Consider the following 12,377-nt stretch of genomic DNA (forward strand, 5'->3'; position numbering starts at 1 on the left):
TCATTTTATTTCGGCCTCAATCTAATTATTTATTTTTGTCTTTTTTTTTTTTATCATCGTCATTTGTCTTTTTCCGTTTACCCGTCTTTATTTTATGAGCAGGTGCCACTCGAGGAATTGGCGGTTTGGATTGTTTGTCCGCCATAAGCAAAGCTGCGGCACACCGGTAATCTTGAATTTGAACGCCTGTATGCGCTGTGCATGAGAGGGGTGTGATCAGTGCGCACACGAGCTTGATTGACACTGCTAAGACACTCCTCCTAGCTCTGATTGGTTGTTTCTTACCAGGAGCGGTGCATTTCTGCAAATGGCAGTAGGACAACTGGGAGGAGCCAGAGGAGCTTGATTTTTTTTTCACAGATTATCTGTCTCATATTCTACTGTCAGGACATAATGACAGGTTTAACAAATATGTAAAAAATAAATTTTTACAAAAGTTACCAACTGCAGCTTTAACCTGTTAGTGATGTCTTCATTTTAACTTTCAAGTTATATTTCATCAACAAATTGGTGCAAATTATATTTTTGTTATTGGTGGTAATTCTATTTAAAAGTTTGTCTTATGTACAGTTTAAATGTTTATTCAGTTGTTTTATTTGAGTGTTGATTACTGACATTTATTTTTAATAAATTGATTATTAAATAAACTTTAGTTTTGGTTTTTGGCCAAGTGTATTCTTAATTTTTGTTTTTGGCCCAGAATTTTTATTTCAGTGCATTAAGTGCTGTCTCAAGATAAATGGCTGCTCCACTTGTCCATCACAGGATCAGGTAATCCAGTTGGTGAATTGCATCTTCAGTAAGAAGTCTTGGGAATCTCTCTCAGAGGCATTCAGTGTGGCCAGTGCGGCTGCAGCGCTTTCCAACAATCACTTCCATGTACCTGTTATTGTCAGTGCCCAGGGCCCTGCTGCTGTATCCCACAGCCAGCCTTTCCTCCAGGTAGGCCTCAATTTTGAGTGTGTACTCTGTAAATATCTATGTAGGAGTCATGAAATGGAGAATCAAAATGTTCTTGATATTTACACATATAATGTTACTCTACAATAAAAAAAATATATACTGCAAGTTTCAGAACTCAAAACTAACTTCCCAGATTAAAATATGAATTGTTCTTTTCTACCCTTCTCAAATGTCCAGATTTGTAATCGGATATAGAATCATGATATTATTACCGTAATAATGTAAAAAAGGTGTCTCAGCTCATGTATGTTCATCAATCACAAGAGTGATACTTGCTGTTGAATAAAGATGTTGAGTAAGACCGTCAAATAGCCTTTCTAAAGATCTGGGGCCTCATTTATAAAACTTTTGCGTCAGAAGTGGCGTACGGATGAAACATAGGACGTGTGTACGCACAGAAATATTCGGATTTATAAAACCGTGCGCATGCTCATCCTACGCAGTTTTCCCTTAATAAATCACAATCAATTCTAAATGTAGCGCAGCTTTTGCGGCTTCATGTCACGCCCATAGTTGCCAATAAATAGTCCGTGAAACGGCCACAAGTTAATCATCGATTGCGAAATCATGGCAAACACAGAGAGGAAATAAAAAAAACGTTACTTCTCTTAATGTGAAGTTTAAGTTATCGTTGGCGAGGTGGAAAAGAGGAGAAAAGTGTTGTTTGGATGGCACAGTGTGGGCATTACTAATGCCAAAAAGGCACTTGAGTGGCAAAAGGTTGCAGACGCCGTAAATGCTGTAGCCTCACAACCTCGGACCGCGGCCGAAATAAAAAAGAAATGGTCGGACATCAAAGTCGAGGTAAAAAAGCGTATAGCGCTCCATCGTCAGAGTGTGTCCTCGTTTGCCAGCAAGTCCTCTTGCTGTCTGAAGATGCGTTCACTCCGAATCCTTCCATTTGCCACATCTTCTAAGAGCGCAAGATCAGCCATTGTGCGTCATTACGCATTGTGATGGGGCATTTTATTTCCATCCATTTAATTGCATCTGACAAGCTACAGATGTCGGTTATAATCTACGTGGAAATGGGAACTCTCGCTCTCGCTCTGTGTCTGTGTCTGTCTGTGTGTGTGAAGTCTTCATGTTATTTATGAGAGGCAGTTTTGCCATTTCTTTTACACAACGGTCTGCAGTTTCACACACTTTCACGTGTTTCTTCCATCTGGTCCATCCGGTGTCGCCATTTCTCATTTCACCCGTTTTTGTGTGTACGCCTGGGTCAGAGCTTGCGTGAAGCACATTATTGCGTAGATAGCGGCGTACGGCTTCTTTTGTGCGTACGCAACGTTTATAAATGAGGCCCCAGAGCATAACAATGCCTCGCTGAAGTTTACATTTTTAAAGACGTGCCACAGCGACTGAAAGATAGTTTTTGTTTGTTCTTCACATTTCACAACAGACTGTTTTGTGACTGATCTGTTTTATTGAAAGCTACAGCATTAACAATCTCATAGGCAAGGACATTTATTTTTAATCTCACAGAAAGATATTCTAAGTCCATTTGTCCACTTGAACTCTTTAAAAGGGTATTTACCAAACTCAGACCTCTTTCAGTTGTCTGGTCTTGAAATAAGTCTTAATGATAATACTGAGTTTTGTTTTTCCCAATTCCCATATCAGTAACCTGAGATGATCTGTACTGTCTGTGTTTGTCAATGTAGCTTCAGGTGACTGATGTCTTGTGCCAGCCGCTCAGTTCTGCCAGTGTGCTAGTGGAGTCCGCCAGTGCTGTGTCCACAAAATCTGCTATCCTAAGTCAGGCACCATTCACCCTCAGAGAGTATGTGTAACTTTAAAATTATGTATATTTCTTGTTCTGGAGTTATCAAAATGCCAATGTTAGTAGTTGATACCAGTGAAATGTCCGGTATTGATACCAATACCAGTGATTAGCCATACAATTTTGAAACTACAGCAAAAACTATGTTATAGAACATACTTCAGTTAAATAATTTATTCACTCAAAAAATGAAATTGTCATAATTTACTCATCTTCTGAACTCAAATCAAGATATTTCTAATATCCTTTCATAATTTTTGGCCATCTATTAAAAGTATGTGCAGTCGAGCTTAAATTACATAGACATCGTAAAGTAATCCATATCAATCAAGGTTCAAAATCTATTTAAATATATAGTGCGTACAGTGCTCTAATATTTTTGATTCCTGGGTAAGTTGCCTGAAAAACAAGAGCATTTACAATGGGGAAAAAAGTACTCAATACATTGATTTGGAATACTGATACTGTAGAAAGACTGATTCTTATATTTCATTTTATATTATAGGATTAGTATGGAAACAAAATACCAGTATTTTGACGTCATTAGCTCATTCATTGTAAAAGATTTCAAGATTTTTGTGGATAAGCAAGTCTGACACCAATAATACTTTTTATTAAAAAAGTATTTTCTTTTTCACAGTGGGGTTTTTGAGCTGAATTTCATGGCCAACCAACCAGCAAGTGGCTACTATCAGTTCTCTGTTGTCGTTGCTGGTGACAGCCGATTTGTTGCCAACCATGTTGAGGTACTTAATTGAATCTTTGACATGTACTAGGGGGAAAAAGTTGAGTTGTTTGTACCTGTTTAGCTTGTGTTGAGTCTTGTCATGACTACTCATAATTCACACATTCGGTCAAAGAGTTGACCTCAGCATTTAACTCTTAATGGTTACAAAGAACTCTGAGTCTTTCCTTATTCACTTAACATTCATGTTTAATTGGTCAAGCAAGTGTTCATTCACATTGTAACTATGTAAAGAATAATTGCTCTGACTGTTCAGTGCACAATTATAAGGTCAAGAGCATGTCACATTTGCTGTGGAGATTTTCAGAATGCATAGGCCTCTCTCACTGAAATTAAAAAAAGACAATTACTGTAATTGCTGTATTTTTCCTTTCTCCCAGCATATTCACACTTTCAACTGTCCATTTTGATGCATTACAATAATTTCTTAGTTTTGTCATTTTAAAGCTTAAGATTGAAACTTGTTTGATTTACTTTCTCAGCTCAAAGTAAAGGTCTCTACCCGGGTTGCAATCAATAACATGGATTTGTCTATGGTGGACAAGGATCAGAGCATTGGCCCCAAAACCACAAGGCAAGATTAGCATTTATAAAGCTTCATGAATTTTTACTTTATTGTAAAACTGTACCAACGTATATGCTAAATTCTGTGCTTCAGAGTGGAATATCCAACTAAAGCCAAAGCGTCTTTTATGGCAGACAGCCATCAAAACTTTGCCATGACATTCCAGTTAGTTGATGAGACCACAGGAGTGGAACTCACCCCTCACCAGGTGACTATTACAACCAAAGTGATTTTTTTGTTTTTAATGTTGATCTTGTATTTACATCATAAAGCATGGCAATTCAATAAATTGTGCCCTATTGTGTAGGCTTTTACCTTTTTTGCCTTCATTAGGTTAACTGCGGCACAAGCATTTTTGTCCCTTGCATGTCAATTTTAGAGTGCACAAATACCAAGGACAGTCTTAAAAAGAAAACGTCAGGTTCATATTACAAAGAATGAAATGAGGTTATATTTTAAGCCAATTTTGGTCTATTTAAATTCCTATTTGAATATTTTCCTGAATAATTCTCCCAACTAATTCTGAGATTAACATTTAAATTATATAATATTTATCAAGGCATTTGTTTTAACTTAGAATCTATTTAGAATCACAATTTATTTTAAAGTAAAATGTCCTCCTGCTGTGTTAGTTATTTGGTGGAAAAGATACTCATTTGTCATGAAAATATTGTCACGGTGCAAAAATATCTTAAAGGTGCCCTAGAATGAAAAATGTAAATAACCATGGCATAGTTGAATAACAAGTTCAGTACATGGACATCACATACAGAGTCTCAAACACCATTGCTTCCTTCATATGTAAATCTCGTTTTCGAAAAACACCACGGAAAAATAGGCGAATCTCAACATAATGATCCCAACTGTTGCGTAACAGTCGATGTTAATATGTACGTCCCCAACATTTGCATATGCCAGCACATGTTCAAGGCCAAGCGGAACTGCACAGCCGAATCATCGGGAGTTGCGTACCTGCAGGTATTGTGAAGAAAGAAGCGTTACGTGAGGATAGCAAAAATGGCAGATCATGGAAATAAATGTAATGTTCCAGGCTGTGCAGGGGACGTGAGGACTTTTCATACCCTTCCCACAGAAAAAAAAACTGTCAACAGGCATGGTTCATGTTTATCTATAACCGGAAACAATTTAATTCAAAGTTGTTTGTTTGCTCGGCCCATTTCACCACGGACAGTTTTTCTAATCTGGGACAATATCAAGCAGGCTTCGCTCAGTGTCTGATACTGGAGAAGCGGAAATTCAAACTATATTCCCACAAGCAGTAATAAGTGATTTTTATCCACTTATTGACTGTCTAAACAATTTCTGATTTAAATTGAAAGTTTCTTAGTGAGAAAACATTAATGATAATTTCCCCTGTGTTGTCTAGATCCAACGCAAGATGCTAGTACAGCAACAATAGGAAACTCCAAGTAGCATACATAACAGTTTGACAAATGTCAAATGACAAAGGTTAATATTATTTCCTGCCAGTGTTGTCATATAAATCTACAAAATACAACCGTAGATGCATATGGCAATCCCTTTTGTCAGATAGAATTATAATTTAGCCTAGATTTCATCAACAACACAACTCAAGAGCTAACTACCGTAGTTTAGATGTTTACAGATAGCTCACTTGATCCTCACCTTCTCCACCACTTAAGTTGAAACGATAGTCATTTGACAAGGCATCTAGTCAATTTGTTAAAAAAAAACCTTTACTGTACAAACAACATATTTACGCGCTACTCAGTTCGCTGTTTAGAGTTCGTGACTCAAAGTGAAGAAGCCATCATTGTAAAATCATACGGTGATGCATTACAATGATTAAAATATTTTCACAATGCTAAAAACAAAGGTGTGACGGCTGACGTTATGCGTTAACGTGTAAAGTTAGTTATATGCTAGTTCACATGTAGGCTGAAGTTATAGTAAAATTACTGACGTTACGTTTTGCAGGTTCTTACTGAAAATAAAGACTAAACTTACCACTCAGAAGCGTCCATTTCCAATTGGTTCCTCAAAATCTGCATCTTCATCAGAAACGGGATCAAACATATGTTTCAACTCATTCTAGGGCACCTTTAACATTCCTAAGAAAGATGCAATGTATAATTTCTTGAGATGTGAAATATGACATAAATAATCAGCAATGTTAAATCAGGGTTGCCAGCTTTTCAAGCTCTATCTCATGCCCTTGTCCTCACGCCACCCAACTAAATCTCATGCCAAATAAGATAAAACAAAGGGAAAACCTCAAAGGAACTCAAACTCATTAAGCTGAATTTGAGCTGCTTACCGCATCAGATGCCAACTGAGTGTGCTTTACCGTTTAATGGAATCGCTTTCCCCAGCGTATACTTTCAAAATGTGTGCATGCGTGTAAAACAGACAGAGCTTGACAGAAATTAGTGCAATAATTTTTTTATAAAATGTATGCAAGACATTTTTTTAACCGTAAATGTAACGGTAACGAGAGTCCTTTACATTTAGGCCCTACAAGAACAATAAATTACAGTAACATTACATTTTTCAGAGGCCTGCATGTGTGTTCTTAAAAAATATATATTTTTTTGTTTTTTAATAAAATCATCAGTAAGAAATATAACTGACTGGTATTATTAACCCCTAGGAGTCTAACCTGTTTTGGGGCCCTTTAGAAGTTTTGACATGCTCTGACATTTGTATTTTTTTCAGTTGCTTATAAACATATTAAAAGTGGCAAAAGTGTAATTACACTGTATTCAGCACAAACTGGCCTACCATAATATCTGAGCAACATGTATGTACATGCTTGTATTTTTTCATTGAGCCTACTCATTCACATAAAACCGTACACTGATTTAAAATTTGTAAGACAGTTTTTCTTCACAAAGCCCGTATGCGAGGAGGCGTGATATCTAATGAATAATGATGAGAACACCTGAGATAACAAAATAAAATAATATAATAGCCCGCATAATGAGCTGCATAATGAATGAGCTTCAGGTACTTATGTGACTGAGAGCAGCAGGACAAAGGACATTATATTGTACTTATCTAGTAAATGCATCTTGATTTAAGAATATTTACATTTTTCAAGACAAAAAGTACCAAGAGCATTTTTTTTTAAAGGGGCTATATGCGTTTTTCTGAAATTTAAACTCGCGACTGACACCTGTGGCCAAAAAACAGAACTGCTTTTATTTTCTGCTCGCTCTCGCAGCGGTGGTGACGTCACATCCGCAGACAGCGCGGGAAAAAAAACGACCCGCCAGAAAATAGGAAAAATAGGATACAGGCTTATAGGTGCACCCACTGTGAGCGGACAAGGTGTCAGTATGCTCATCAGGAGATGTTTGAGTCATAAATGGTAAAATAAAAAGGCTATTGTTACGTTTATTTTGGGGAAAAAGTTGCATATAGCCCCTTTAAATTAGTTTCATGCTAAAAAATTAAATAATCACTTTCTACAAAACAAAAAAAAACCCTCACTTTCTACAAAACAAAACTCGATATTAACTCTATATAACAAACTTTGATATTAAATTAGTATAATTTAATACTATAGCATTACTTGATGTGTTTGTATGAGTTGGTGTGTGGGCGTCAACTCTGGATCACCTCAGTATTTGAGTCTCAATAGAGCGTGTGCTGCGTGGGCGCATTAGTGCATGATGAACTGGCTGATTAAAGACTGATATCTATCACTTTTCAACCAAATTACATAAACACAGCATATTTGTTTTCGATTTGGTTTACATTGTTTAAAACCTGACATTTCAGCGTTTCTTTGGACATATGTCTCATGTTTGTGACAAGTATTCACTTAGCTAGAGGTCCTTTTCTGAAGACGATCTGAATGAATGTCTTTGAGAGAGAGGCTGCAGATCTCGTATCATGTTTGTTTTCTTTATTTTGCAAAAAGCAAAACATTTTGTTTTTATTGTGACCGTACACAAAAAAAACAGAAACTTAATGATAAAAAAAACAAGTTATTTGAGTCTCTTTTGCACTGATAAGAAAAAAAGAGCAGATCGCACCGGTGGGACCGCCGACTCGAGAGGGTTAACAAGCTATATAATGACTGTATGTGGCAGATAAAGTAAAAAAAAAAGTTCTGTCTCTAAAAAAGCATCTGCATCTAGTACAATGTTTGGCTGAAGTATTTGTAAAATTAATGGTTGGATCCATAACTTCAAATAGGGGCATGTCATTGATTCCGTCCATGTCATCAAAATCTCACTTCAGCCAGGCAAGCAAAGTTGGCAACCCTGGTTAAATTCACTGTTCAAAAGCATTTCAATAAACTGATCCAAGTCATTGTTCTCAGACCTTTGTGAGGTTACACAACCAGAAGACGGGTCAGGAGGTTGTGTTTGTGGCTGAACCTGACAGCAAGAACCTGTATAAGTTTGAGCTGGACACAGCTGAGAGAAAGACCGAGTTTGACTCCATATCTGGCACATACGCGCTTTACCTGATGGTGGGAGATGCTACGCTGGAGAACCCTATTTTGTGGAATGTGGTAAGGCAGTTATTTTAATTGGAGAACGCTGGGATCTTGAAGTAAACTTTTGTAAGAGCTTTGTTATATTTGTCTTTTATTTTGACGTTTGGAAGTTAAGCTGTTGTTGAACTGTTACAAAAGACATCGATTCAGTCATTGAAATGACTTAAAATTCTTCTCAAAGGCTGACGTTGTGCTGAAGTTTTTGGATGAAGAGGCACCTTTGACAATTCTGGCTAAAACTTTGTACATACCCAAACCAGAAATCCAGGTAAGCACTCCAGTGTCTGAAACAGCAGAATCATAAATGTTGTGCCTCCTAGGGTTTGGTGATTTATATTGGATGTCGATGATTTAGAATTTTTTTTTTCTGGTGATATCCATGATGTAGCTGGATTTTTATAATGACTACAATGCACTGTTTATTTCTGTGTCTCATTAGTTTTATGATGTTTGTTTGTCTAATCAAATAGGAGAGTAAGTTAAAATTAAATTCGGTACCTGCTTGATAGATGGCTGTTTCAAACTCCCATGAGTGCTTTGTGAAGAGGATTTTATTTACAGTGTGTTTTTGAAGCTTTGAGATTTGTAGCCAGTCACAGACATGGCACATGGCATTGAGTGCAATGGCCAATCTGAAGTGTCAACGCAAGCTCACTGTTCTACATGCTTGCAAACTCTCATTATAATAAACACATAAATAAGAGATTAATTGTGCAGAATGAATAGCTTTTTTTGGATTATAACAGGATCGTGTTCAGTCTGAACTGAAATGATTGACCGCTTCAGTGATTTATTAACAGAGCAATCATTTTCTAAATAATCCATTAATTCACATTGAGTCAAAGATATTTGTTCATGCTGTTAAGTACACTGCAAAGATGTGGGATTACGATGAAATTGCGATAACCGTACAAATGGAAGAACAAACAAATCTAATATGTCAAAATAGATCTGTGCATTACGTTTTGGAGTGTAAATGCAAATCTGCCACTTGTTCTATTATGTGTAATGTGTTTCTGTGTTCTTCATTTTATCTTAAATTCTGCTGTCATTAAAGAAAAGAGGAACATACCAAATAATAAAAAAATTGCATTTTATTAGTAATTTAATTAGCATTGACACATTTGTTAAACTAGAACAATGCAAAATAAAAGCATTATCATTAAGTGGTGTCAGACCACAGGTAAATATGGCTGTTTATGTATTGCTAAAAATTTTTTAACTGTTTTCATTCATTAAATATTTTGAATTTAATTTATAATGATTGCTTGAAATGATGGTTCCTCATAGAATATCAGAACACATATACATAAATATTGAGATATTGACACTATATTGCCAAAAGTATTGGGGCACCCCTCCAAATCATTGATTTCACGTGTTCCAGTCACTTCCATGGCCAAAGGTGTATAAAATCAAGCACCAAGTCATGCAGACTAGGGCTGGGCGATATGACAATATTATCGTATCAACAGTGTCTCCCAAGTATCACAATGTCGATAATAAAAGTTAGTTACAACACGATAATTGCCAATGTCGAGGGAAAAATACATATAGTTCACATAGCCCCGTAGTTACATGCACATATTTATTCACATGCAATAGCATGAATTAAATGGCTATTGTAGGTAATTAATCGGGTTAGGAATAAAAAAAAATCTATACTGGAATCACAAGATAATTAAGGCCAGGAATCGAGGCCTATTTGTTTTAAAATTAACATTTTCAAGTGATCGCACCAGCATATATATTTTTGCTTTTGTTCATGCAGAACGAACCAACTTCTTTTTAAACCCTGATTTCAGACAAATAACAAATACATTATAGATTGACTACAAGTTTAAAAACAGAGATACATGTTTTAATTAAGGATATTTAATTTATCATGTGGCTACAATGCCAAAAAGAAAGAGAAACATCTGACCTTATGAAAAAAAATAGGCAAGACACATATACTGTGTGAAATCAACATGCATTTATCATCCCCACCTTCACCACAAACAAAACCTTTGGCAATATATAGTGTATATTGAAAGGCTAAATATATAAATTTGTTTGACTATAACTCAGTCCTATCCGTCATCTCAATTCTGTTGTTTTCATTAATACTATTGTTTCTACAGCATCTGTTTAGAGAGCCAGAGAAGAAGCCACCCACAGTTGTATCTAACACATTTACTGCCTTGGTCCTCTCACCATTTCTGCTCTTGCTCATACTGGTAAGACCACTTCTGACCCAATATTATTAATTATTATTATTATTATTATTATTATTATTATGAGTACATCTAAAAATTGACTTGCCTTTAAATTAAATCTTTGTTAATAAATGTTGGGATGTCACATTTCTATGTATTCAGTCTATTATTCTTCCACTCTTTCATGATATTATTCAGTGGTTTAAACTTGGAGCCAACATTTCAAACTTCACACTGTCACCCAGCACTATTCTCTTCCACATAGGCCATGCAGGTAAGTACTCTGGAGTACTTCATTGTGATCAATAGAGTCAATCGAGTGCAGCAATAGGGTTCAGGATAGAGAAATAGAATTTTCTTTTGCAATGACATAAGCCAGTGGTTGTTTTTTCCTTCAGGACCCATATTTTACATTGGACATGAGGTCAAGATCTAGCTCATAGTAAAAGCAGTTTAGCGTACAAATATAAACAAAAATGTCCTCAGAACATTGTAAATGGGGCTGATAATTGATATAAATTTTTTTTAGCAGTTTTCAGTGATGTTTTCATGTTGAAACGTATAACCATATTTACACATTAAATCTCTAAATGAATGTATAACCATATTTACACATTAAAGGGATAGTTCACCCAAAAACAAAATTAGGTTTATCTGCTTACCCCCAGGGCATCCAAGATGTAGGTGTCTTTGTTTCTTCAGTAGAACACAAATTAAGATTTTTAACTCCAACCGTTGCAGTGTGATAGTCGTATAATGCATGTCAATGGGGATATTTTAGAGTATGAGAGCTATGAGAGTAAAAACATATACCCCTTTTCCACCAAAGCAGAGCCAGAGCTAGATCGGAGCCAGAGCCTAGTTTCAAATCAGTTCTTTGTGTTTCCACACACAAAGCCCCAGCTCCGAGCCAGGAAAAGTGGTTCTTAAGAAGCACCAAAACATTGCTGGGCTAGAACAGGGCTAGAAGTAAGAACCGATTCCGTCAGGCACTGGGGGCGGGGTCAACAAGACCAACACAAACTTTAGATCCACCATTTTTGAAATAGCAGCTAATGGAGCTAACAGCTGCTGTTCGTTTGTAATCTCCGTCTATACAAATTACGGCGAACTACATGAATGCGTTGGATTCGCTGTGTTTTCGTTGTGTTTTGATGCCGATGTAGGATCGTAAAGCCATGTGAATGAATAGTAACGCAACGTTTGCATTGTTGATGGAAGGCTTGTTCGCAGTGGTGCTGTGCAGAGACCGATCGCCGTATGACAACAAGTCCAGCGAGAGCACATGACTCCTTATGCTTTTGATTCACTCATGCGTTTTTTTTTATATCATACATGGAACGGTCTGCGCAGTGACGATGCATCTCGAACAAGCCTGGTGTGTTTGTGTTTCCCGCTGCCCAGGGTTGCCAGGTTTTCACAACAAACCCGCCCAATTGCTACTCCAAACAAGCCCAATCGCATTCCAGGGGGGGATTCCCCAGTAAAAATCACATTTGGGGGTAAAATGTGTTTTTTTGGCACTAAAATTCGCATTCCCGTGGCTAAATATCACAGAATTGGGGTCGCATCAGACTGAAAAGTCAAAAAGTATTAAATGCCCATGAGAAGAATGCAATACTAATGCAATA

The 12,377-nt window shown here is 36.6% G+C and overlaps 1 protein-coding gene across 4 annotated transcripts in view; it reads left to right on the forward strand.

Moving 5' to 3' along the window:
- Positions 1-12,377, forward strand: part of rpn2 (ribophorin II) — a 52,548-nt gene that overhangs the window by 22,500 nt on the left and 17,671 nt on the right. For all 4 annotated transcript variants that reach the window (XM_079844910.1, XM_079844908.1, XM_079844909.1 and 1 more), the window contains 9 exons: positions 766-942; positions 2,628-2,746; positions 3,387-3,492; positions 3,974-4,065; positions 4,150-4,264; positions 8,369-8,563; positions 8,730-8,816; positions 10,672-10,767; positions 10,945-11,020. In XM_079844910.1, coding sequence (XP_079701036.1) covers positions 766-942; positions 2,628-2,746; positions 3,387-3,492; positions 3,974-4,065; positions 4,150-4,264; positions 8,369-8,563; positions 8,730-8,816; positions 10,672-10,767; positions 10,945-11,020 — 1,063 coding nt within the window. The remainder of the gene's footprint in view (positions 1-765; positions 943-2,627; positions 2,747-3,386; positions 3,493-3,973; positions 4,066-4,149; positions 4,265-8,368; positions 8,564-8,729; positions 8,817-10,671; positions 10,768-10,944; positions 11,021-12,377) is intronic.

Source organism: Gobio gobio (assembly GCF_949357685.1).
Source record: "Gobio gobio genome assembly, chromosome: 19".
NCBI classification, from domain to species: domain Eukaryota; kingdom Metazoa; phylum Chordata; class Actinopteri; order Cypriniformes; family Gobionidae; genus Gobio; species Gobio gobio.